Source organism: Ambystoma mexicanum, chromosome 5q (assembly GCF_040938575.1).
Source record: "Ambystoma mexicanum isolate Mex_15411 chromosome 5q, UKY_AmexF1_1, whole genome shotgun sequence".
Taxonomy (NCBI): Eukaryota; Metazoa; Chordata; class Amphibia; order Caudata; family Ambystomatidae; genus Ambystoma; species Ambystoma mexicanum.
Window position 1 is genome coordinate 446,129,272 of NC_090933.1, and position 25,091 is coordinate 446,154,362.

The 25,091-nt window shown below is 48.1% G+C and overlaps 1 protein-coding gene across 2 annotated transcripts in view; it reads left to right on the forward strand.

Moving 5' to 3' along the window:
- LOC138497449 (transcription initiation factor TFIID subunit 4B-like) overlaps positions 1-25,091 on the forward strand; it is a 927,656-nt gene that overhangs the window by 60,836 nt on the left and 841,729 nt on the right. For both annotated transcript variants that reach the window (XM_069620942.1, XM_069620943.1), the window contains exon 2: positions 15,504-15,646. In XM_069620942.1, the coding sequence (XP_069477043.1) occupies positions 15,504-15,646 (143 nt within the window). The remainder of the gene's footprint in view (positions 1-15,503; positions 15,647-25,091) is intronic.

The window sequence follows — 25,091 nt, forward strand, 5'->3', positions numbered from 1 at the left end:
CTCTTTGCAGAGTCCGGACCCGCTCCTTGCGCAGGAAATTCAAGCCCTGCTGGAGAAAGGCGCCATAGAACTGGTGCCTGTAGCGGAGAGGAACAAGGGATGGTATTCCCCTTATTTTTTGATTTCGAAGAAAGACGGGGGATTGAGACCCATCATGGACTTGCGCGGTTTGAACAAACTCCTCAGGAGGGACAAGTTCAAGATGGTTACTCTCTCTCAAGTCCTCCAGGCCCTTCAACTTCAGGATTGGTTGGTGTCTCTCGACCTCAAGGACGCTTACTTCCATGTGCCGATCCATCCCAAGCACAAGAAGTACCTGAGGTTCGCGGTTGGCGACTCGCACTTTCAGTTTCGGGTCCTGCCGTTCGGATTGACCTCCGCCCCAAGGGTTGTCACCAAGCTCATGGTGGTGGTGGCGGCACGCATCTCAGGAAAGGGGGGTATTCACGTCTACCCCTACCTGGACGATTAGTTGATCAGGAGGAGCTCTCCCGAGCAAGTCCTGGATTATCTGTCCCTCACTTGCCACTCCCTTCACAAGCTGGGCTTCTATTTGACACCAACACAGCGGCTCCAGTACATCGGAGCAGTGCTCGACACATCCCTGGGGCTGTTTGCCTCCCCAGGTGAGGGTTCTTCACATTCAGCAGATGGTGCAGAAGTTTCAGCTTGCCCAGACTCTCCCAGCGTCCGAGTTCTTGAGACTGCTCGGCCTCATGGCATCCTGCATTCTTCTGGTGCCAGAGGCCAGGTTGCGGATGAGATCTTTACAATGGGCACTCAAGTTCCAGTGTTCTCAGTCCTCCTGCAGGTTGTCGGACCCTGTCCAGGTGCCGCCCTCGGTCGCCCAGGACCTCCTGTGGTGGGCCGTCGAAGGCAATCTGAGGAAGGAGCCCCATTTTGGCTGCCCTGGCCGGCAGTGACGATCGTGACTGACGCATCCCTCACGGAATGGGGAGCTCATGCCAGCGAGTTGAGTCAGCGGTCGTTGGTCTGTCGGAGTCCAAACTCCATATCAATCTGTTGGGGCTGAGGGCCGTCAGGCTAGCCCTGAAGGCTTTTCTGCCGACTGTGCGAGGAAAGAGTGTCCTGTTTCTAACGGACAACACGGTGGCCATGCACTACCTAAAAAAAGGGGGGGGGGGGGTGGAGCAGGGTCACTTTCTCTGTGCAGGATCGGCGATGCAGCTCGAGTTCTGGGCCATACAGCAGGAAGTTTCGATCTTGGCTGTTCATCTGGCCGGAGACGACAACGAGACGGCGGATGCTCTGAGCAGGCAGAGCGCAATCTCTCACGAGTGGGAGCTGGCTCAGGAGATTCTCCTGGAGATCTTCGCCCTTTGGGGGACATCCTCAAGTGGATCTGCTCGCCTCCAGTGTCAACCGGAAGTGCGAAAGGTTCTGCTCGCGGGAATTTCCTCCAAAAGGAGCCTTAGGAGCCTTGGTGGAGTGGTTATTCCCACTGCTGCACGCGTTTCCTCCAATCCCTGTCATCCCGCAAGTACTGCGGAGGTTATGGAGGTTCGGTTCTCGGATGATCCTCATTGCTCCGGCGTGGGCCCGGAGGACGTTGTACCCGGACCTTCTCGACTTGTCCATCTGCTCTCCACGTCTTCCCTACCGAGACGATCTGCTCTCACGGGCGGGGGTTCAGGTTTGCCATCCCTCAACCTTCACGCTTGACTTCTGAAAGGTTGAGGTATAAGGATTGGGACCTCCCTGAAGACGTGATGGAGGTGTTGCTTTCGGCCAGGCTGCCGGCAACAAAGTCTCTGTACCGTTTCCGTTGGAGAAGGTTCTGCGACTGGTGCAGAGTTAAGAATGTGGATCCTTTTGAGTGTGACATTCCCTTGGTTCTGTCTTTTTTGCTTTGCTTGGCCCACAGGGGCTTGCAAGTGGGGGCCATTAAAGGTTACCTGGCAGCGCTGTCCATATTTAAGCGCTCGTCTGAAGAATGTTCCTATTTTAAGATTCCTTTAATTTCTCAGTTTTTGAAAGGCCTTTTCTGGTGCCGGGTTGGGATTTGAACCTTGTTAAGTTTCTTATGGGTGCTCCGTTTCAGCCTTTGCATTCTTGCCCTTTGAGACTGTTAACTCTGAAAACTGTGTTTTTGGTTGCGGTTACTTCCGCTCGCAGAGTGAATGATTTACAGGCACTTTCAGTTAAGCCACCCTTCACTGTGTTTCGTTGTCCTTAGAGTTCATCCTTCCTTTCTTTCGAAGGTGGTTTCGGAATTTCATTTGAGCCAGAAGGTTGTTCTTCGGGCATTCTATCCTCCTTCACATCCTGGTAAGGAAGAGGAGAGGCTCCATAGGCTTGATCGTAGGAGAGCGTTGAGCTTTTATATTTCGCGCATGTCCCGGGTCAGAGTGGATGATCAACTTTTCATTGGTTACGCTGGAAAGCGTTTGGGACAAGCTGTGACGGAACAGACTGTCTCGTTAGATTATTTTAGCTATCTCCGAGTGTTACCGCTTGGCGGGTAAGGACCCTCGGCTGGCTTGCGGGCCCATTCTACCAGGGGAGTGGCTGCGTCTACTGCCCTGCAGAGGGTTGTTCCTATTCGTCGCGTCTGTGATGCAGCCACCTGGGCTTCAGTACATACTTTTGTACGTCACTACTCCCTCGATTCCATCAGAGTGCAGGAATTGGCCTTTGGCAAGGCAGTCCTTTATTCCGCAATTTGATTGGGCATGATAAATTTGTGTTCTAAATTCATTTCCCCACCTCCTTGCTTGGTACTGCTTTGGGAGTCTGTCATAGATATGGAATACGTCGGTGGACCCAATCCCCTCGAAGAACAAGTTACTTTCTTACCTGGTAACGTTCTTTCGATGGGATGGTCAGACGACGTATTCCACATTGCTCCTTCCCTACCTTCCCCGCTGCAGAATTTCTTTTGCGATTGCAGCTTGCGTTCCGCAAGGCCTTGTGTGTCTGACTGGCAGAAAACTGGTGTCACTCATTCTGGGGGAAAAGACTAGAGCTGAGGCTACGGGTGTCGTGCGTCCTACTTATCTCAACGGGTGACGTCGGAGGAGGTCCTCGGGGACGGCTCATCGAGGCAGGACGCAGACGCCGATTTTCCGAAGCAGCACAGCTGTGGACATTACCACATTAGATATGGAATACGTGGTCGGACCATCCCATCGAAAGAACGTTACCAGGTAAGAAAGTAACTTGTTCATCAACATCACTGGTGCAATACACAAACTGTCCCAAGTGCAACATTCTGAAAAATCGAAGACACGGGCAATGTAGGAACATATGGTTCCATGTCTCAATTTCTGATTGTACACCACAGTGCCTGCAGTAAGAGGCTGCCTTTAAACCTGCACCTCTGCAATATGTTAAACCTAAAGTGCATCAATGTACCTCTAACAAACCTGTTTGGACATAGCAGTAGGTAGGGGGCTATCGTGCCTAATTATTGTGCTCCTTTTGCAAGTGGACAAGAGAAGCGTACTTGTTCAGCTTCTCAATTGTGGTGATCCATTCCGCTTGATATAAGAAATGTTTCACATAGCCGGCCTAACAAACTGGTCTTCTTCATTCGGGTCTAGACCCCTTAATAGATCTTGACAATATGTATCGGCCTTATCGTGTCATTCTGAGCTTGAGTGAATAAAGTTTGCATGTCCCCATGCAGGGACTGAGAATAGTTTACAATAGCAACTTCCAATTCACTCTGGCTTGCAACGACCACGGGCCCAATTCATATCTAATGAGCACAGCAGGGATACGATTAAATAATTCCAGTGCTCTCCTCCACAGAGAGCCTTCCAACGCCTCTAATTTCTCCCAGATCCACGGCTGCATAGTTTGTTCCTGCTAGTAATTTGAGCACCAATTAACTTTCCAAACTTGTTAACCTTCACCAAGATGGGTGAAAGAGCGCGATGGACTTGCTCTTATAGTATTCCCACTAACAATACTTTGCCGTCCTACTGAGTAATGGAAGACCCAAGTACATCAGGTTATCCACCGGTTCTATTTGTACTTTTTGATGGACCATTTACGTTTGTTTGCACTAGGTTTACCAGTCAGTTCCAAGACTTTAGTTTTCCTTGGATTGATTTCATACCGTTTTTGCTTGCATATTTTGCAAAGGCCTTTAACACTCTCAGGCTTCCCAGCCGTGTGCCATCAACCATGTCATCTACATAAGACAACCAGGTGTGTCTCACCTTACCCATTTTAGGAGGAACAAAGGCCACCGGTCTCGGGTATTCATAGATGTCTGCCATAATCAGATTAAAGAGGCAGGCTGCCAATACACAACCCTGTCTCGGACCCCAAGGTCAACAGACGCCACAGAGTGACTCATATTTTGTGCTCCAGGCCAGGTCCTGCAAACAGTGCAACAGGAAGCCATTTAAGGCTGTCCCATGCCCTCGTCTGAAGCAGTCTGATTTTTCTGGATGATGCATTTTTCCTCTGCCCATCTTTCCAGATGAGAGGGGACTGCCCATCTTTCCAGATGAGAGGGGACCGGGGACGCAAGTATCTTGCTATCTGCGTCCATGATCGTGATGAGGCGAAAATGACTGGGGTCAGAGCAGTGACACTTTTCATAGACTGGTGTAACGTACAATGTCTGACATGACACAGGGAACTCCTTTCTTATGAGAAACTGTAAAAATAGCCCCAAAATTCCCCCCCAAAGGTCGTGTCTGATTTGAATAATACATTTGTCAACATGTTTTGGCCAATAGCGCACAACGTGCTAGCCTTCCATATCTTTAATAGTCCTCATCAAATTCCATTGAACAAGGTCCTAGCTCAGAACCCTTAGTACCACTTTCACAATAGGCAGTTGACCAAATTTCCCCCGACCAATTTCCCCAAATTTCCCCTGAAAAAAGTTTACCTTTGCATGAACAGATGCTTGTGATCCACAATGATTAGTCACTAAGGCACAGAAGCACCAGATGTCCTTTTTTTTTTTTTTGCAATTACTTCCAGCATAGTCTCATTATCGCTTCCGTTTATGGAGTTTTGCCCAATTGCAATACCCCGTTTAATCTTGACCACCACCTCAATCCGCCTCTCCATAGATATAATTTCTTTGCTAATTCTCCTCAAATCCCTGTGCATTAACGGTTTCTTTTTCAACACACGTAGCTGTTTTTTTAAGCTGCACAGATGAACTCTTGCATACTTTTTTAAATCAAAATTTGTTTGATTCATCAGAACCTCCACAGGTGGATGGAAATGCATCTCGGGCAACAATTCTTATGTTACACTGCTAGTCAGTGCTTATTAAAACCTGGTACTGTCTTTCATTATATGTCAAAGTTTTCTTTACAGCCCACTTAATTCTGTTGCCTCTCGCATTTACCACCGGCGTCCCCTGTATTTTATCCTGATACCCTAGAATTGAGGCAAGAGGAGCAAGAGACAGCGTTCTGTGATTGCTAGCTGTAATGCCTTGTATTCTCATAGTCTCAATGATTTCACAAATTTTGGTCCATTTAAATATAATCAATCACTAATTCAGACTTGCCATTGGACCATGTTGCTCAGAGAGGGAAATCTCCTTCAATGTCCCCATTGAGCCGTTTTAGGCCCAAAACGCAAGGCAGGCTGACCATATTCGACCTGATGACTTTCCTTGTGGACGTTTTACATTAATTTATCCAACCACCTGCCCCCCCCCCCCCAACCCCCCCACCCCCCTGTCTCCACCCACCATAAAGAGTTAAGATACTCACCCAGCCCCCCACCAGGACATGACAAATCCGATGGTTAGTGGTCCAATTCTCTAAGAAATCCCTCTGTGCCTCTGTAAACACGGTAATGGGCGCTACACCCGCATGCCAGTATATATTCACGAACTGGATAACTGTTATGTGCAGCACTTATGCCCAATTCCAAGCTGTTGGCCCCCGCTTGAATGTCAAACCTTCATCCCACTTGCCACTTGGGTTGTAGTTTAACTGCGAAAGGTAGGCCCCCTGATGGATGACCACCAATGCAGTTTTTGGGGTTTTAAACTGCCAAAACATAGCTCATTATGTGGGAGGGGGGTGGGGCCCTCACCCAGGTCTCCTGTAACAGTATTACCTCATGATTTGTCACATGTTGCCCAATGCCTCCTATAATTTCAAGTGACCTCTCGAGTTCCAACACTCATTTTACATTCAGTTACAGAGGTTGGTCATCAGTGGATGCCCCTTTCTCTTTATACACAGTGCACTTGATACCCATGACCAATCGATCTCCTTGAGAATTCACCAGTTGTACAACCTTCTGGGGTACTACTCCCCCCGCCCCCCCCCCCTATCCACCACCTTGTCATGATCTCTGCTTCCAAAAGATCAGGACTTGCCCGACTCCCTTGGAAGCAGACCCATAACCCCGGTTCCGAGTGCCAGCCAGTCCCAATTGGGACCTTTTGGACCCTGTCCTGGCGCCAGTGGCACCAGGCTCATGAAGATGCCCAGTCCCAGCGCTGGAAGCGCCGGGCTCATAATGCTTGGGTGGACTTACCTGCAGCAGACCATGCTGCTTACTTACCTGCCAGTTGAACCCCTGATCCTCTTCTGTTTGGGACTACTTTTCCTGTTGGGTGGGGCAGGAGCCACTCCCTAGGTTCAGAACACTGGAACTCTTCTGGAAAGCAGGAACTCTTTTCTTACCTAGGCGTGGCTGTGGAAGGAGACACCTAAGCACTACAGGGGGCTATTTAAACCACACCCGATGGATGAATCTTGCTTTGCGTTATTCTGCATTCTCTGCAGCAGAATGCTCATCGTGTCTTCTGCTTCTGATCCTGGGCCTAAGGGAACAAAGGCTTACCATCCTGGAATCCAGTCTTCAGCAGCACCTGTAAAGACAAAGAAAGAACAGGTTAGCACTACGGTCTTCAGTGGCAGCGCATCTCTTACCTGGTCCATCGGCTGTCACCAACGCCTCGCGCTGCATTCCGGCATCTGAAAGACAAAGGCTTACCTACTCTTCGCACGCTCCGGAGGCCTTCGGCGCTGCATCCCGCATCTGAAAGACAAAAGAAGGTGCGTTTAAAGACATTGGGCAACTTTATTACTCACGTGCCATTACTCCTTCCCACGCCGAATCCAGTGGGTATTCCAGCACCCTTCAGCTTCTCTAAAGCTCCAAACTTGTACCTGCAAGATAAAAGGGACAGTTAGTGCGCATCGTGAAGCAGGCTACAAGCGCTTACTTGCGTGCTTCCAGCCGCTTCTATTCCTCACGCGGGTTTGATCCTCAACTCTCATCAGCCCGCCATCCGCCATCGCCGGAACCCTGCAAAACAAGAGATATCATTACAAAAGACTTAAGACATTTGAAGTGCCCAGAACTTACCGTTCGTGCAGTTAACGACGGACAGCAGTCCTCTGAGGTCAAGAGGCCTGCACCCATATCCAGTGAAGAAACTGGTTACGGCACCCTGCACCGAGGCAGATGGAGAGCTCGGCGTTCACTTACCTAAGGTGAGGGTGTTAACCTTTGGGGTTCTACAGGAGAAGAGAAAGGGAAGCGGAGAGAGGCACCCAATAACCCCAGTTCATTAATCCCATATTTTCTATCTGCAGACATCTTACTCTTCGAGTCAGACATACAGTGCACAGAGGTCCAGCCCAAAGAGCCAACCGTGTGTTACACATCACCTTTGAAGATACGGCATTCACCCAGTCAAGACCGGCGCCTCTGCGGGAATCAGGTGAGCGTTACACACCTCCTTGATGTATGCTCTCCTTCACCTCTTGACTCTTCCTTATTGGAGGTCAATCAGCTTCTGAGAAAGGGTGTGTCATTGAGATGCTGACTAGGTTGGAACAAAGGTGAAGATGGTATACTTGATGGGATTTTGAAACCTTACTGGGGACTGCATCCCATCCCCTGTGGCTCTTAAACTTGTACCTATTCAAAGGACAAGTTCAAGATGGCGACAGTGGCGCAGATCCTCCATGCCCTCAAGCTGCAGTATTGGTTGGTGCCCCTGGATCTGCGGACGCCTACTTCCATGTGCTGATCCAACCCAAACAGAGGCAATACTTGCGGTTCGTGGTTGGCAACGCCCACTACTAGTTCAGAGTCCTGCTATTTGATCTTTACTATGCACCCAGCGTCTTCATCAAACTGCTGGAGGTGGTTGCAACTCTTCTCAGTAGGTAGTTTGTGTCACTGCACGCCCTACCGCCTAGCTGAATGATTGCCTCATTTGGGTGGCACCCTGGAACTGGTGTTGGAACATCTCTACCACGCATGCACTTGGTTGCAGTGTTTGGGCTTCTTCCTGAACTTCATGAAGTCCAGTGTGTTCCTGTCTATCCGGTTCATTGCAGTGGTCTTGAACACCCGCTTGGCATATCTTTCCCTCCCGAGAATCAGGTGGCAAACCTCCTTTTAGATGGTACATGTTTTCCATTTCCAGTGGATAGTCGGACCTCTGGGCTTTCTGTATCTTCTGGGCTTTCTGTATCTTCTGGGCTTTCTGTACTCTGGTGTTGCCAGAGCCCTTGTTGCACATTTCGCCGCTTCATGGCTACTCTGGGGAGGTGATTGCGAGGGATGGTTCATCAATCTGAGTGGCTGATGTATAAGGAGTGGCACTTGTGGGACCACGTCCAGGATGCACTCCTTTCTGGTTGGAGGCTTGCCCCAAAGTCCATATACCTGCAGGTTGTGTACATTGTTGACTTGCTGTTGCGAGAGGGGTCATACCGCCTATGTTTTGGATTTCATGTGGTTTTTCCCCCCCTCCCCCGTTTCCTTTTTGACCCAGGCAGGCCTATAGATTGCTGCAGTGAAGGGACACCTGGTTGCCATTTTCCACTACAAGGGGACCCTTAATCAAGGCTTTTATTCACAATCACCAGTGTTGGGCGTTTTTCGTCCTGAGTTGTTGCAACCAGTGTGCATCTAGCCCCATCCCACAAATGTATACATTTGTTGTGTGATATTTGAATTCATTGAATTGTCTTATGGGAGCTCAGTTTCAGCAGTTCTCAAAACTTGAATTCGACGCTAGCCAATTGTGAATGGTAATTAACTTTGACAACTAAAACAGTGTGCTGTGTGCGTGTGGAGCAATGAGGGGGGAGAGTGCATTTTTATCCCTGGCTAGTACCCTGCAATTAGAAATGTTGTGCCCTAATTTGAACCCCTGCATTCATTTTTATTAAGGTGATTCAGGTCTCACCCATCAGGTGATTTTCCTGTTGACCATCACTTCCGCAGGACAGATGAGTACTCCAGGCATTCTGTTAAAATTTCCTACTTGGTGATTTTCAAGGGAAAGATAACTTTTGAGAGTGAGATTGTCTTTACCAAGAATTGTGTCTACCTTGTTAGTTTCAGACTTTCATCGCACTCAGAACATCCATCTTACTAGAATACTCACGCTTATAAGGCGGAGGACCAATTCCATTGGCAGGACCTGGGGCAGGCCCTGCGCTGCTATGTCGTGAATTAGCAATTTCAGGAAAGGTGACCAACTTTGTGGGTTGTGCTGGCTGGCTGGCTGGCTGTGATGACTGAACAGGCCCCATCAAGGTCGATCGTCCTCTACATCTCGTAAGGCTATCTGCCTGGTAATAATATGGCTGCCACCGCTGGCCTTCAAAAGAGGGTAGTTGTCTCGGACATATGTTAAGCAGCTACTTTGGATTTTCTGCACACTTTTGCAAATTACTGCTTGCATTCCCTGTCTGGGCAGACCGCTTGATTTGACAGAGTTCTGGTGTAGCTAGTGTCGTCTTGCTCTGTCTATCCAAGAAAAGGATATCTGTGGGAAACGGGAATCCATTAGAAGAACAAATTACTTGGCTATGTGTAACGTTCTTTTGGAAGAATGTTCTTCATTGCCCTTCCAACCTGCCCCTTGGCAGAGAGCTCGTACACAAGCTGTTCTTCGGTTCCTCAGCTGCTGGGTGCTAGAGATTGGGCATAACTGAGATCCTGGTGCAGTCTCCATGTATACTGGCACCAATGTCATGTCGGGTGTTGAGCAGAGCTGGCAAGAAAGTTTACAAAGTCAGCTGGCATTGGAGATGGAGTATCAAAGGAGAAGAATCAGTGGGTGGAACTTCCATAAGAAAGACCATTTGCACCCAGGGAAGGGCTCTCAACCAATCAAGTGGCTGGCACAGCTGGCGAGAATACAGTCTTTCTGGCTGCTGCCTCAGCCACCCGAGGCCCTTCTACGGCTGGGGCTTTTACATTTTTTCTTTAATTGGGAGATTGTCTGCGTAGCACCGCATATCTCCCGATGAAAAATGTTGTAAGCCATTCGCACCCCGTAAAAACCGTGGGGTGCTAATGCCTTTCAAGCCCTGCCAGGAGGGCGGGCATGGCCTTTAACAGCCCACAGCCCGAGCTGAGGCCCAAGCCTTGCTCAGGCCTGCCTTTTGATCAGGCTGGTGGTCCATTTAAAGGCCATGTGCACTCTCCTGGTAGGGCAAGAAAGTCATATTACAGAGCGGTAAGTCATTTTGTTCTGGATTACACCATGCTTGCAGTCACAGAATAAACAATCTGAAGTTCGACCTAGTGTACAAGGTGCACAGCTGCTCCGGCAAATGAGCCACCAAACAACCGGATGGATTGCTCAAATCCCTCAAACATTCCATTGCGTACTGACAAACAATACTCCAAACATGCAAAATGACGACCACACTTTAGGACGTATACTCCTCCTCCCTTTTGTAACTAGTCAACCTAAAAGGATTGACATGCACAAGGCCATCACAAAATATTGTTCCCTCAACCCAAACGCCCCCGGCCAACCTTTTCGATCGCTGCATTAATTTCATAGCATTTGGTCCAGCTTTTATCGTCCTCTTCCCCCCTCACTTACTTTATCTCCTCTCCAGCAAACTAAGGCCTTCATTCTGCGAGGAGGGCACAGAATGCCACTCCAGACAAGCTTAGATGCTTTGAAACTACTACGGTGGGAATGTGGTGCAGTAAAAAAGCAGATTAATATCTTAAAATGGGCCCATAGGCGACAGTTGCAGACCCCATTGGTGTAGTAGGGACATGAAGGGTGAACTGGAGACTACGTCGTTGGGACATAATTGCTGGGTCTGCAAAGGTCCGTCAGTATGGGAGTACCCGGTGGCGATGTGAATGCCTAAGCGCCAGATGGAGGAACTTTTTGATAATTGTGGTTGCCAGGGCAAATATTGGAAGGCAATGCTCACACACAAGTCAAGGCAACAGAGGGGAGGAGGGAGAAGGAGGACGTGGACCCAAAATTCCTGGGGAGAAAAAAGCCCAGTGATTTACCTCAACCTCATTGAGGGGAATGTTTTACTGGGGATTTTCTATGTTGGGCAGTTGAGTGGGGTGGGGGGCGGGAATAAAGAGTTTTGACTGCTGGTGCACTATAGGCGAACTAAAGAATTTGGGATAGAAGGGCATGAAAGAAGCGGGAAAGCATACTACCCAGTTCCTTCAATGGCTGATCTGACCTTTGTAACATTGAATGTCCAGGGGTTAAATTCACCAGTGAAGAGGAAATAAATTGCGAGGAGGCTTTCTGAACTTCAGGCTTATGTGGTTTGGCTGCAGGAGATGCATTTACTCCCCGTGGACGAGCAAAGGCTGCAGCACAGAGCATTCCCCATGCAATTTTTCACTTCCAGCGGAACAAAAGAAGGGAGTGAGCATACCGATTGCTATAGTGGTACTCTTCAAGAAGTGTTCCATAAAAAGGGACCTGGATGGTCGATGCTTGGTATTTTGGGGGGGGGGGAAAGCTGATGGGCCAACTGTTCACACTGGTAGCGTTTTTATGCCCCTAATGACAAACAAGATTGTTTCCTGTTGGGACTGTTGCCCAAAATAGCGTAATGGGGTGTGGGGCAGATTCTCATAGGAGGGGACTTTAACTGTGTCATGGACGCGGCTATGGACAAAACCCTTCCAGCCATCCCTAATGACAACCCGCATAGGCAAGCTTTGGTCCAATTTCTTAGACAACTGAACCTGATAGAAACTTGGCAATTTTTCCGCCCACTAGACAAAGCTTATACCCACTACTCAGCTGCACATAAAGGTTTCTTGCGGATCGATATGGTGCTGGTTTCATAAATTACAGGTTTGGAAATAAGGGTGTGTTGCCTGTCGGACCATGCACTGGTCTCCCTGACACTGGAGTCGATGACCCCGCTCCTGAAAACCCATAGGCCTTGGTGCTTGAATGAAAAAGTCCTAGAAGATCAGGCCCTCAAGTCCAGAATAGAATCGGTTTTACGAAACTACTTTAAAGAAAACGCCACACAGGGGGTTGATTGGGGTAAAATTTGGGACGCAAGTAAAGCAGTGGTTTGTGGGGAGTTTATCGACCAACGGCATACTTTTTAAAAGGAAAGGGAGGGAGAGGCGGGAACTGGAGGCCGAACTGGTGGCAGCTGAAACACGCTATATGGATAAAGGGTCACAAAGGACTTGGCGGGAACTGAAAAGTTGAATTCCTGGGGCAGGTAACATTGCCACGAATTACAGAAACTGATGATGGAAGCGTCTAACTGAGGAGTAGGTGGGGAATAAATGGCCTGAAGGGGTATAAATCCCCTGTCCCGACGGTTTATGCAGCGTATATTACAAGACATTCCAGTCCATCCTGGTGGGTCCTCTAACAAAGCTCTTCAATTACATTAGGGATACAGGGCAGGCCTCCGGGGACATGGGTGCGGCCACCACGGTACTCTTGTTTAAAACCGGACAGAGATCCATCTGATTGTGTAAGTTACTGCCCTGTCTCCTTACTGAATGGAGATGCGAAAATCTACTCCACAGTCCTGGCCCAGAGGCTCGCAAAAATCCTCCTGGAAATTGCACATCCGGTTTTGTGAGAGGACACCCCACTTATGACATTCGTAGGGCCATAAACCCCATCGAATGGGGCATAGGACAAAACGAGAGTTTTCTGTTTTGCACTAGATGCCGCTAGAGCCTTCAACAGCCTAGATTGGGAGTTCCTGCAGTTCACCTTCCAGAAATGGGGGTGTGGGCCGATATTTACCCACATGATCCTGGAAAATTACGTGAATCCAACCACATGCCCGATGATTAATGGCCACCTCACTGAGTATACCGATCTGGAAAGGGACAAGGCAAGGGTGCCCACTATCGCCGCTTATCTTTGCTATGGCCAAGGAACCCTTGGCCCAGAAGATGTGTGACAAACAAGGAATCCAAGGGGTAGAAGCGGGGGACAGCAGTGTCCAGAAAATGGCTTTCTACGCGGACAATGTCTTGCTGTTTCTGAGGGACACTGCCCGCTCGCTCCCCACGGCAATAAAGTTGCTGGACAACTTTGCTAAGGTCTCTGGTTTCCACTTCAACTACCCCAAATCCATGGCACTTAACATTACGGAGGACCAGGGACGCATGCTAGAATGGGAGAAGCACTTTCCGCTTAGGTAGGAACACGGTACATTAAATATCTGGGAATACATCTGACATCTTCGTATGGGAGGCTTTATGGTGCACACATTCCAGTTCGATTTAAATCTTTGACTGAGAAGCTTAAACGATTGGATATGCAAGAACTATCTTGGTTTGCACGTATAGCGGCAGTAAAGCTGTCCCTCCTTCCTAGGTTCCTATGTGGTGGGAGCTCTCCCAATATGCATCCCAGGCCCAGCAATTAAAAATGTACAGAGGTCATGACATTCATCTGGAAGGGGAAAAAGCCAAGGGTCCCCAGGAAGATGCTGTTTAGGCCACAAGCACTGGGGGGGAGGGTCTGGGGGTACCAGATTTCGGCAAATATTTAAAGGCAGCACAAGTGGCGCCAATGCTGCAGCAGGAAAATCAAAACCGATACCTGTGGGCGGCTCTGGAAAAGCAAGCAACTACGATTCCCCTAGGGTGTCTGGGATTCTTGGCGCCACGACATAGGGCAAGTGAGGAGTGTTGTTGGAAACGATGAAAGCCACCCTATGGTACTGGGATAAAGTGGGGGGGGGGGAAGGGGTTAAAGCCGGGTGGAGGCCCGCTCACTCTGGTGGCCCATAATCCAGATTTCACACCAGATAGGCAGCCCAACATCTGGGCAAACTGGGGGGGGGGTCGGGCAACCCTGATGTTGGGGGGAGTTCTATACTGAAGGGACCTCTGTGACGTTCCAAGAATGCAGAGACAAATTCCAGACTCCCGAAAGTGAGCGTTTCGGATATGTCCAAGTTAGACATTGGATAACAAACAAAAAAGTAAGAGGGGGTGGTGTGGGTCCCAATCCGTCTGGAACTTGCTGTAAAAGGGTTGTCGGCGAAAGGGGTGTCAAGGTTATATCGATTATTATGTGGGGACTCGAAGGAAATTTTGCTGTACATGCAGAAGTGGGCAACCGATGTAGGGGAACCACTACCGAGGGAATCATGGAGTCCTATATGGTGTAGGGCCAACAAAAGCTCCAAATGCACTTCAATCAAGAAGGCAGCATATAAAATTTGTCTGATGTAGTATAACGCCACACCGGCTGTATTCTATCAGACCGAGCTACCCCACCCATGTTGGAGGGGTTGTGGGCAAGTAGGGGACCTGATTCACATGTGGTGGGCCTGCCTATTGGCAGAGATGCATTGGAAGAAAATCTTGAGTCCCATTAAGGAGGTGGTGGGAGTACAGCTGCCCTTCGACCCGGCTGCGCTTCTACTGGGGGAAGACGTTGAGGGGTGTTACTCAAACACTGGGAATAGGGCTTCTTTTGTCACCCATATGCTAAGCACGGCTAGAATCAACCTGGCGCACACCTGGAAGACCAAACGGGGCTCAGTGGTGGCCGTGTGGTGGGTGAGGTTGTGGAGTATAATGGTGATGGAAAAGGTAACGGCATTGGCATATGGCTCATACTTGAAATATCTAGACGTGTGGATGCCTCCTGCATGAATTTATGGCAGACCGGTAGCAAATGTACCACGAGGTCTCCATTGTGTGAATAATTGTGCCCTCGGAGGCGGATTCGCCTGTATTGATTTTGAATATGCAAAGTCATGGTGTTCCTGTTCAACCAAGCATCTATGTTAATGCAGGGGGGGGGAGGGGGAGTTGAACTGTTAGAATTGTTGCCTCACGAGCCGTTACAGGAATGTGAAAAGTACTGAAGGATCGTTTGGGAGAGTATGTTGTAATTGTCTGTGTATGTTACCTCTGTTCTTCAGAAGAAAACAAAAATAAAGTTTGTAAAAATAAAAAATGGGCCCCTACCTTGCCCAAATCTCAGCCATTCATTCTCCTTTTCACAAGCAGTGATGCGAGACTGCCCAACAGCGGTATAAAGCGTTAAGCAAGCAACTAAAAAACCACAAACTCAATACCTCCATGTGTTCCACACATTTTTGGTTCCTACAGATCCGAGTGCTGTTAGAAAGTTAAAGCATCTTTAGAGGCAATATTAGGAGCTGCTAATTCATTTACAGTTTCTGTGCTAATTTGGTCATTAGATCTAGAATAAATGATGTTAAGAAGTATATGCTAGTGGTAAATTTGCATTCACTAATATTTTGTTTCCTTACTTAAAACAGGAACAGTACTCATTCGAAGCAACAATGGGCAATTAATGCTGGTGTCTCAACAAGCTTTAGCCCGGGCACAGGCTCATATACAGAGTAACCCAAGACCGCCAGTACCTACAAATACTCCTACAGTAAGATTATCTACTGTACAGGTAATGGAACAAACATTTTAAATCTCCAGCTTGGAATTAATATTTTGGTGATTTGTGTTATAATTAACTGTTAAACTGTCCAGTGTATAAGAACTCCCTGGTAATGAGATGTTTGTTTGAGCTGCATGCAAACACTGGAAAAATTGACCCCTGTGCTTGATTGTATTTGGGGTTTGAAGTCCACTGTGGAAAGTTCAGAGTTGGTGCTTCAGGAGTTTGTAGGATGTTTTAATTGTGACCTCTGGTTCGGGGGATTTTCCACTTGCCCCAAATTGGATGCACACTATTTTTTATTTAACAAAGTTCTTTTCTTGAACCTGGGACACTCCTGCATAATGGTACTGCTTCCCTAAAGGTGCATTTATTAATGCAATGGAAATAAATCCATGTAAAGGTACACTGATTATCTTTACCGATAAAATCCCAATGTCAATGGTTACTGCAATGAAGAATGAACAATCTGCTGGGCAATTTTCACTGCTGCATTTGATTTAATTCTAGACTTTTGTAGAAACTCAAATCTGCATATGTAAATTTGATTTGCCCTGAGCGCACATTCATCATGGATTGAAAAATGAATGAGGGCTCGGAACAAAGCTTTTTTTTGTTAATGGAAAAACAAATTAAATTGCAACACCTCAGCTAAATTTATTGAAAAATGCCCCCTTTACTTCATGTTAGTATATCAAACAGCATTATAGAAAGCTCAGTTTAAAGACAGCTCTGCATGTAAACCACTTGCAAAAAGAACAATTTATATTTAACATGTAGGTTTGCTAGTGTAGGAATTGCACATTTGTTATTTTTCAATGTGCAATTTAAAGTGGGAGGAGGGTGGAAGTTACTCCCCCTTTTCTTAAGTGCTTAAGAGCCTGTACCAGGGCTTTGCTTGATGAATAACCAGGAACATTATTTTTCTGGGCACGTGCAAAGTGAGAGATTGTGGCTCCCATTTGTACTTGACCATTGCACAAGAGTTGGATCTCCCAATAAACATACAATTTGAGTCCATTTAATTCCAAAATATCTAGAAAATGTAAACTTCTGAAATATTTACTAATTTCCCATGCTGCACAATCAGTTGCTATACCCCGCTCGGTAATTTCATAAATGAAAAGGGCAGGGATTTAACTATACCAGGAATCCGGTTTCCCCTTGACATTATACTTACATAGGATTTTCTGTTAGCTGTGTGAAGAATCCTACAGATCCCTCACTGAAACCCTGCCTAGAGTCTCCTCCCAGGTGGTCGGGGGTAGGCAGACCCTGCCTGGGGGTGGTGTACTGCGGAAAGATCATCTGGGTGGCGACTGGTCCAAGGTAGTGAGATTCTGTGGTATGAGACACAGTACTGTGCTAAAAGAGGTTATGACTTACTGCCATTTCAATGTCTCTCAACCTCCTATTAAACCCAAAGTAGTGAACCCTAAAGTTGTAACAACAAAGTGTAATGTACCAGAAGGAAGACTCTTTAAATGCCCTCCTCAATGTCAAGGGTACACCACAAGGGATGGTGCAAATGTTGTCTTCTCTGAAACATCTTTCAGCTAGAAAAGTTTAAATATACAGCCCCTCTGTGCACATTACTAAAGGAATTAAATCTACCCTTAAAAAAAATCAAGCAGTAGAAAAAAACTAACTTTAAGGAAACCAACTACATGTTCCAGAATCCTAGAGGGACTGAGACTAAGAGGAGGGCTGCAGATGCATGTAGATGTAGTAGTCGGGCAATTGGACCTAACGGCTATTGCAGCAGTCTGGCAATTGAAACGAACGGTTCACACCTGAAGCCAATTGCCAAACCTGTGAGGCATAACATGTTGCTACTGTAGAGGGGAGAAGGAAGGAGCTGGACCAGGATTTGGAAGGCTGGTTGTAGAAGAGTACACGGCTGGCAATTCATGAGTTGGTTATGAGCACGGAATGGACACTAACGTGGAGACAGCAGATTGCAACTGCAAGTTCTGAGAGGGTCCTAGGTTTGTTCTAAAAACCTGCATTGCAGTGGCTGCACCGAGGAAGACTTGCTGAGTGGAGTTTCCCCATGTGCGCAGGGTTGCGGTGATTGCAGAGCTGTGACTGCGCTGAAGCCCGAGGCCCGTAGCAGAAGGCAAGCAGAGTGAAATGGGAAGTGAATGAGATTCCCAAGTAACGTTCCTGGACCGTAGACACTCGTGCTGCAGAAGGGTGTTGGGTCCAAAGTGTGCCAGAAGCAGTAGTAGAAGTCGGGGAAAGTGAAGCAGCCCGCCACCGCAGTGTTTCTGGATCTGGCAAGTGAAGCTGCCATTCGGGTTCACTCAGCAAGCCTTGCTGTTAACTGTAACCAGCTCTAAAGTAACTCACGTATGCTTAAAAGTGAATTTAAACTGTTTGTTGTTCTGAATCTAGTTTTAACAATGGAAATGTAGCATGCACACTAATAGTGAAAGCAGTAGTGTTTACGTAGAAAGTAAAGCAACATTGCATCCATTGTTGAACATTCTTATTGTTGCTGGAGTGGTCGCGTGTCCTTAATTTAACAGGGAATGCTTGCTAAAACCACTCAAAAAGCTATTGTTTACTTTCTCACAAGAGTTGCAAGTGAATACAGTTTCAAAGGAAGGTCGCGTGTGGCCAGTCGTTTCCTGAAAGGAGTCTGGAATCATCTCTGCGATGTTACTCGGGAATACAATCACTTGCAATTCTTTAAGGTTGTTAAACTATATTAGAGTGGTTGCGTGTGCCTAAATCAGTTTTCCATTTGAAGACTGAACCTTGCAGTATTCTGAGGAATAATTTTTTAATTCCAGAAATTGTTTTATTGACGAGAACACTCATTACCCAAGCCAAGAGGTGAACTCGTTCCATAGTGAAAACAGTCCTATTCAGATACAAGCAAGACCATGCAAAGCAACGCAGGTTTGAATCACCAGTCTCGTGATTAGAAACATTTCTCTGGTAGTATGCGTGTTCATAACCTAAACACCAAGAAGGTGTAAATAAAGCTGGGTGCTTGTAAAGAAGATTAAGAAAATAAGCTGTAATGCTGAAGCTGAGAGAGTCAGTCTTTGGGCATAGGCAGGTTATGCTTGGGGCAGGAAGGCAGACCGAAGAGGCAAAAAGGCTGCCCTTTTCTTGGAGCATAGGACGGAAGAGTGCCTTGCCTACCTGTAGAGGTCGAAGTGTGTTGTCATTATATGCCTAATAACTCTCAAATATAAAACTGAAGCACAAGTACCTGAACTGTGGTGGTGTATAGAACTGTTAGCGGATGTCACATTGATTTGGTTTGGAGTAGTAGTATACTGTGGGACAAAGGTGACTGTTCTCATAGTAACAGCAGTAGAAGGGTGGTTAATAGGGAAGCAGCAACCCCAAAAAAAGCATCCTGACATTTATACCAAATGTACTGCAGAGGTCCTAACCAACTGTGAAGCTGTTGTTTACCTGGCAAATATTCTTGGGAAGTGATGTGCAGGATTATCATTGGTGCTATTTTCTTGGATGGAATTGGATCTTTTCAACCAAAACCCGAGAATTGTTTTCAGTGGATTTTTGTTTGAACTTTTGTTTTGACTTGGCACTGATGGGAACTGGTTCAAGACTTCTTTTCCTTTGAACATTTGGGAAGTTGACTTTGAAAACCCTGGAAGTGACTCTCCCGTGACAGGTTAAGGTTATCCAGATATTGTTCAATTCTTGTTTATTATTTCATGTTTTATATTTGCTTTTGAATGTTTTGTTTAGTCTGAGGGCCTGTTTACTTATGTTGCGAGTTATCCCCTTAGCCTTTAGAATAGGTAGGGAATATCCTGATGGAGTAGGGCAAGCTGGGATTTATTTGCATACTTTTCCTTAGAAATATGTCTCTTCTTGAGAAAAACAAGCAGTTGTCTGCCTCATGTTACTGGCTCCTCCCGGCTATCTCGGACAGGTGAGTACCATCCCAAGAACTCGTTAATATGTCCCCTTCTTTTAATAGGTGGCCATTAGTCTGGAACATATATCGGCTTCTTCCACTGCCTGGTGTCTCTACTTCTGTATTGGGTCTGTCTGCTTCCTTTCCCACTGGTGAGGGCCTGGGCTTGTAGTCCATGAAAGCCTCTCTTCCAGTCAGTCTGTCCCTCTCTGGGTTTGAACTTGTATGGGCTAATTACCACTTCCTTTTTTTTCATTTTTTGATTTTGATCTGTCAGTCTGTGATTGGACAGTGTTCCTTAAGTGATACCACACTAAACTATGCTATTTGGGCAAATTAAGAGGGCAGTCCATTAGAAGTAACATTCTAACCCAGTTTCCTTCCCGTTTGATGTGATGCCACCTTGCATATTTTACAACTGTGCTTTTCTTAACCATGTTCCACTCGTGCAATTTCTTTTTTCAAATGTTTTTTTTTTTTTTACACTAATCAGTTAGCCACATTGCTTCACGTTTCTCTCAGGTGAATCAAATGATGCTAGTCACACCTCGGCATAACATGTGATGTGTGACAGATTTTTGGTTTTTATTCTGATACTTTCACTCAGATTCCCATCTCACTATCAACCTAGCTTGCATGGACGCTAGAGTATATGAACCCCTGATGTGACATTTCTGTTGGAAAATATCTGCATTCATATAATTTCCATCTTTAACAGAATACCATAACAATATTGTATTACATTCAGCTAATTTGTTTTTCACTCCGTAGGAAATTCATTTTTACAAGTTGTTCGACCTTCTTTTCAAAAGATTAAATGAAATATGATCCCATATGTAAAATTGAAAAATTCCATTTGGTGGCTGTTGCTTTGAGGCTTCAGAGTTGGACCATTTACGACCCATGAGAGGGCTGGTTGTCCAGGCACCATTATCAGGTTATTTGGAGTTCAGTTGCTCAGTGATTACACCAGGTGGCAGTCACAAATGCCAGACTTCATTTGGGAGTAAGCATGAATGGCATCCTCCTATGGAAGACCTGTTTCACACTCCTTCGTCCCGTCCCCTTTCCTCCATACTTATGGGACATTCCTCCGTCCTGTGGGACGGGACCGGAGCACTTTGTAAAAGCATCAACATTTTGCAAACATTTTAGTCCTTCCTCTCTTTTACGCGGGGTTCTGCATGTGGCCGTAAACCAACCCATCTTAGCTCCGCATCGCCCATCAGTCCTTTTCTCCACTCGTTCGAGACTGGACGCACTTGCATCTGCGGAAGGTTTTTTCTTCCAATTTCCTCCTCTCTGGCTCTTGCTTGCGATCACGTGATCGTCTGTCTGTCTTTTCAGCTAGACTTCCCGAATTGTTCTTCCTGTCGGCGACGCTTCACTAGGGCGGATCCCCATCCTCTTTGTTTAGAGTGTTTGGGTCCTGATGCTGGATGCCTCTACCGCACAATGTCTTGCTGCCGGCGGCATCAGCGCCCTTGATTTATGTAGACCACAATGGGGAAGGGCCCTCTTGGCAACCCTCTCTCCTAAGCCCCTGGAATTACTCCCCTCATGAGAGGCCTCCTCCTGTCACGCCCAAGTCATCGGCGGAGGATGCATTTTTCGGCAAGTTTTCAAAAACTGATGCATTCCGACCCCATGAAGGAGTACTTTCGAGGCTTGTTCAGGGAGACGTGCCCGCCTACGCCGTCGGTTCCGGCTGCGAATCCTGTGCCTCCGCCGGTGCCGCATTTACCGGCTGGGCCTCCCACCTACTCTTCCACCCCGCCTCCGTTGTCCCCTGTGGACCAGGCTGTGGTGGTGCCTAATGTGGTTCAGCCTGATCCGGACCTGTCGGATGACATGCAGGGCGATCAGGACAGCGAAGACCAGCCCCGCTCTATCAGAGCCTTTCACGACCAGGTGCTGGACATGTGTGTGTTGGATGTTCCAGTACCCGAGGTACCCGCCCTGCAGGAGGGTGCGCTTTCGGGGGCGTTCACCTTGTCTCCTTCGGAGCGTACTGGCTTGTTCTTGCAGAAGGACGTTTTGGCCGAGGTCCGTAGAGTTTGGGAGAAACCACACTCTGGACTTTCGTCAATAAGAAAATTGACACGCGCTACAGCCTTCATTCTTCAGAAGAGGTGGCCTTAGCGTCATGTCCACCCCACCTCCTCCACGGTGGTGGCTGCGTCCACTTTGCAGTCCAGACCTGCGGCATCCTCTTCTACGACGGCTACACAGGTCTTGGGCAAAGAGGATAAGCTTCTTGATTCCCTTGGGAGGAAGATTTTTTCTAACTCGCCCCTGCAATTGTCAGGCCAAAGCAGAACTGGTTTTGGCGGGGGCGAATATGAAAATGTGGAAAGGTCTGTTGGAGTTTGAGGAGTTCATCCCCGCTGAAAAGCTTGAGGACTTCAAGGCGGGTTTGGCGGATGCCAGGGTCCTGGCTCAGGATCTGCTGGAGGCTGCGGCTCATCATGTCGACATTTCGGCTCGGGGCCTTATGCTTGGAGTGGATACTTCTCGTCAGGCTTGGCTGAGGTGCAGGATAAGGTTTTGGACCTGCCGTTTGACGGTAAGGAGCTTTTTCATTCCACAACAGATGTGGAGCTGCCCAAACGAAGGATAGCACCCAGACCGCCAAGTCCTTGTCTGTCTTGGTGAAACCACCTTTTAGGACCCAGAGACCGTTGTCGCAACCTCGGTCCTCCTCTGGCATCAGGGTTTTCTAGACCGAAAATCCCGCAGAGTAGATCTCCCTTTGGGAAATTCCCACCGGAGGCGGCAACTGAGTCAATATTTCTCCCGCTCCTCAGCTTCAGGTGATGCCACCACCGGAAAACCAGCCAAATGAGGGTTCTCTGCGCTCGCACGAGACCCCTGTGGGAGGACGCATTGCATCTCATTGGGAGGCGTGGCAGACTATCACTGAGGACCGGTGGGTCTTGTCAGTCGCTCGGGCGGGCTTCCGCTTCCCCGTGCCCCCTACCCCACCCATCAATCCTCCTTTCCAGCAGTCGGGGTCGCCCTCCCTCAGGGCCGAAATCCAAAAGTTACTGGATCTCAGAGCAGTGGAAACCGTTCCCTTAGGGGAATGAGGGAGAGCGTCTACGCATGACTTTTTACGGTGCCCAAATCCAACCAGGCTGTCCTTCGCACCTTTCTAGACCTGTCCCAGTTCAATCTTTCGCTACCCCAAGAGAAATTCAAGATGATCACGCCTGGTCATATAAAGTCTTCTTTACAGATGGGCATTTGGCTCAGCGTGGTGGACCTTAAGGATGCGTATATGCATATCCTGATCTGGAATCCACACCAGAGATACCTGCGCTGCTCTGTGGGAGAGGAGCATTGCCCGTTCCGAGTGCTTCCCTTTGGCCTCAGCTCAGCACCGCGTGTCTTTACGAAGATGTCAGTGATTGCAGCTTATCTTCGTCTGCACGGTATCCATCTGTATCCGTATTTGGACGATTGGCTGTTGCGCAGCCCTTGCCCGCTGAATGCCGCGTGCAATCTTCAGCCTCTCCTCCAGCTCCTGTTCCACCGTGGGCTGTCGGTGAACTAATGGAAATCTTCCATGACAGTCTCTCGGGATTTGATTTTCCTGAGTTTTCGCTGGAACATGATCGACTGCAGAGTTTACCTGACCGAGGACAGAATCGCGGATCTGTTGGCCACGTGTCAGATGTTTGCGCAGTCGGAGAGCATGTCGGCCTGGTGGTTCCAGAGGCTTCTTGGCCTCTTGGCCTCATGGCCTCGTGCGTGTTAGCTCTTCCTCTTGCTCGACTCAAGATGAGGCGGACTCAAATGGCTCTTCGGAGCTCTTGGCGTCAGGAGGTAGATCCGGACTCAAGATTTTGATTCCGGCTTCCATGAGATCGGACCTGGTGTGGTCGTCCTCTGTCAACAACCTGTCAGTGGGTGCGTGGTTTCAAGACCCCACCGTGATGACTGTTACGACAGACTCCTCCCTTCTGGGGTGGGGTGCGACGTTGGATCTTCAGGTCTCGGACGTTTGGTCGCCCCAGTACAAGCTCCTTCACATAAATCATCTGCAGCTTCTGGCGATTTTCCTAGCGCTCAAGGCGTTCAGGCTGTAATTGCCAACAAAGTGATCTGTGTCCGCATGGACAATGTTGTGTCACTGTATTGCATCAACAAGCAGGGGCGCACCAAGGCTCCTCCTCTTGTGTATCTGACCATCCAGATTTGGGAGTGGGCGGTTCGGCATGGTGTCTGGCTGGTAGCAGTACACATTCCGGGCCAGCTGAACGTCACGGCGGATGCTCGAAGTCAGCGGACAATGGTCAACTACGAGTGGGAATTGAAAGCGGAGATCCTCTAAAGGATATTCCTGTGTTGGGGCACTCTGGAAGTGGACCTCTTCGCAACATTGGCAAACAACAAACTTCCTCTGTATGCCTCCAGAAATGGTCTGGGAGCCTCCTTTCTGGGGATCCTCTCGAGATTCCTTGCCACAACATGAGGGCCTATGCTTTCCCGCCTCTGCCTCTGATTCATCAGACGATTTGCAAGCTGAAGAACATGGTGAACTGTTCTCTTCTGCTCATAGCCCCGTGGTGGCTGGCCAGGTTCTGGTTCTCAGAACTTCGGCACCTGTCGGTGTGTGCGCGCCGATCAGGCTACCGGTGAGTCCCGATCTACTTCACCAGATGATCAACAGCTGTGGCAGCCCTCCCCACAATCATTCAGCTTGGCGGCATGGTGCCTGAGTTGAGGTCTTTAGAGCATCTCAACCTGTCTGCTGATAACATGCGACTAATTCAGTCAGCGAGGAAGCCTTCGACAAGGTCTCCGTACAAGAGCAAGTGGCTTCAGGTCTGTCACTGGTGCTTAGCCAAACAGTTGGACCCCAGGGTGGCTACGATTGACACGGTGCTGTCCTTCGTTTCTCACCTGGCAGAATTGGGCATTCATGTTCTGTCATGCAGAACTTATCTTTTGGCGGTAGGCGCCTACCTATCCACGGACCAGTGCTTATTCACTCACATCCAGTGATTAGGAGAGACTACGCGGGTTTGATGCGTCTTTATCCTCCGGTTCGCAAGCCGCACCCGACGTGGGATCTGAATGTGGTCCTAACGGCGTTGTGCCATAAACCGTTCGAACCAATGGCCAAGGTGGACCTTAAGCACCTTTCGTGGAAGGTGTCCTTTTTGGTTGCCGTTACTTCAGCAAGGCTTGTGAGTGAGCTCCAAGCTCTTTTGGTGGAGCATCCCTTCTTGATTTTCCACAAGGATAAGGTGGTCCTACGGACAAATCCTCCTTTCCTGCCAAAGGTGGTCTCCGATTTCCATCTAAATCAGTCAATCTCCCTTCCGGTCTTCTTTCCAAATCTAGCTTCAGAAGCGGAAAGGGTTCTGCATTGTTTGGATGTTAGAAGGGCTCTTAAATTCTATCTAGACAGATCTTCTGAATTTAGAAGCTCTTCTCAACTATTGGTGACCTTTTGGTAATCCACAAGGTAGACGGGCCTCTAAGGCGATTATCGCCAGATGGATCGCTGCCTGTATTATGGAGTCTTGCACTGTCCAA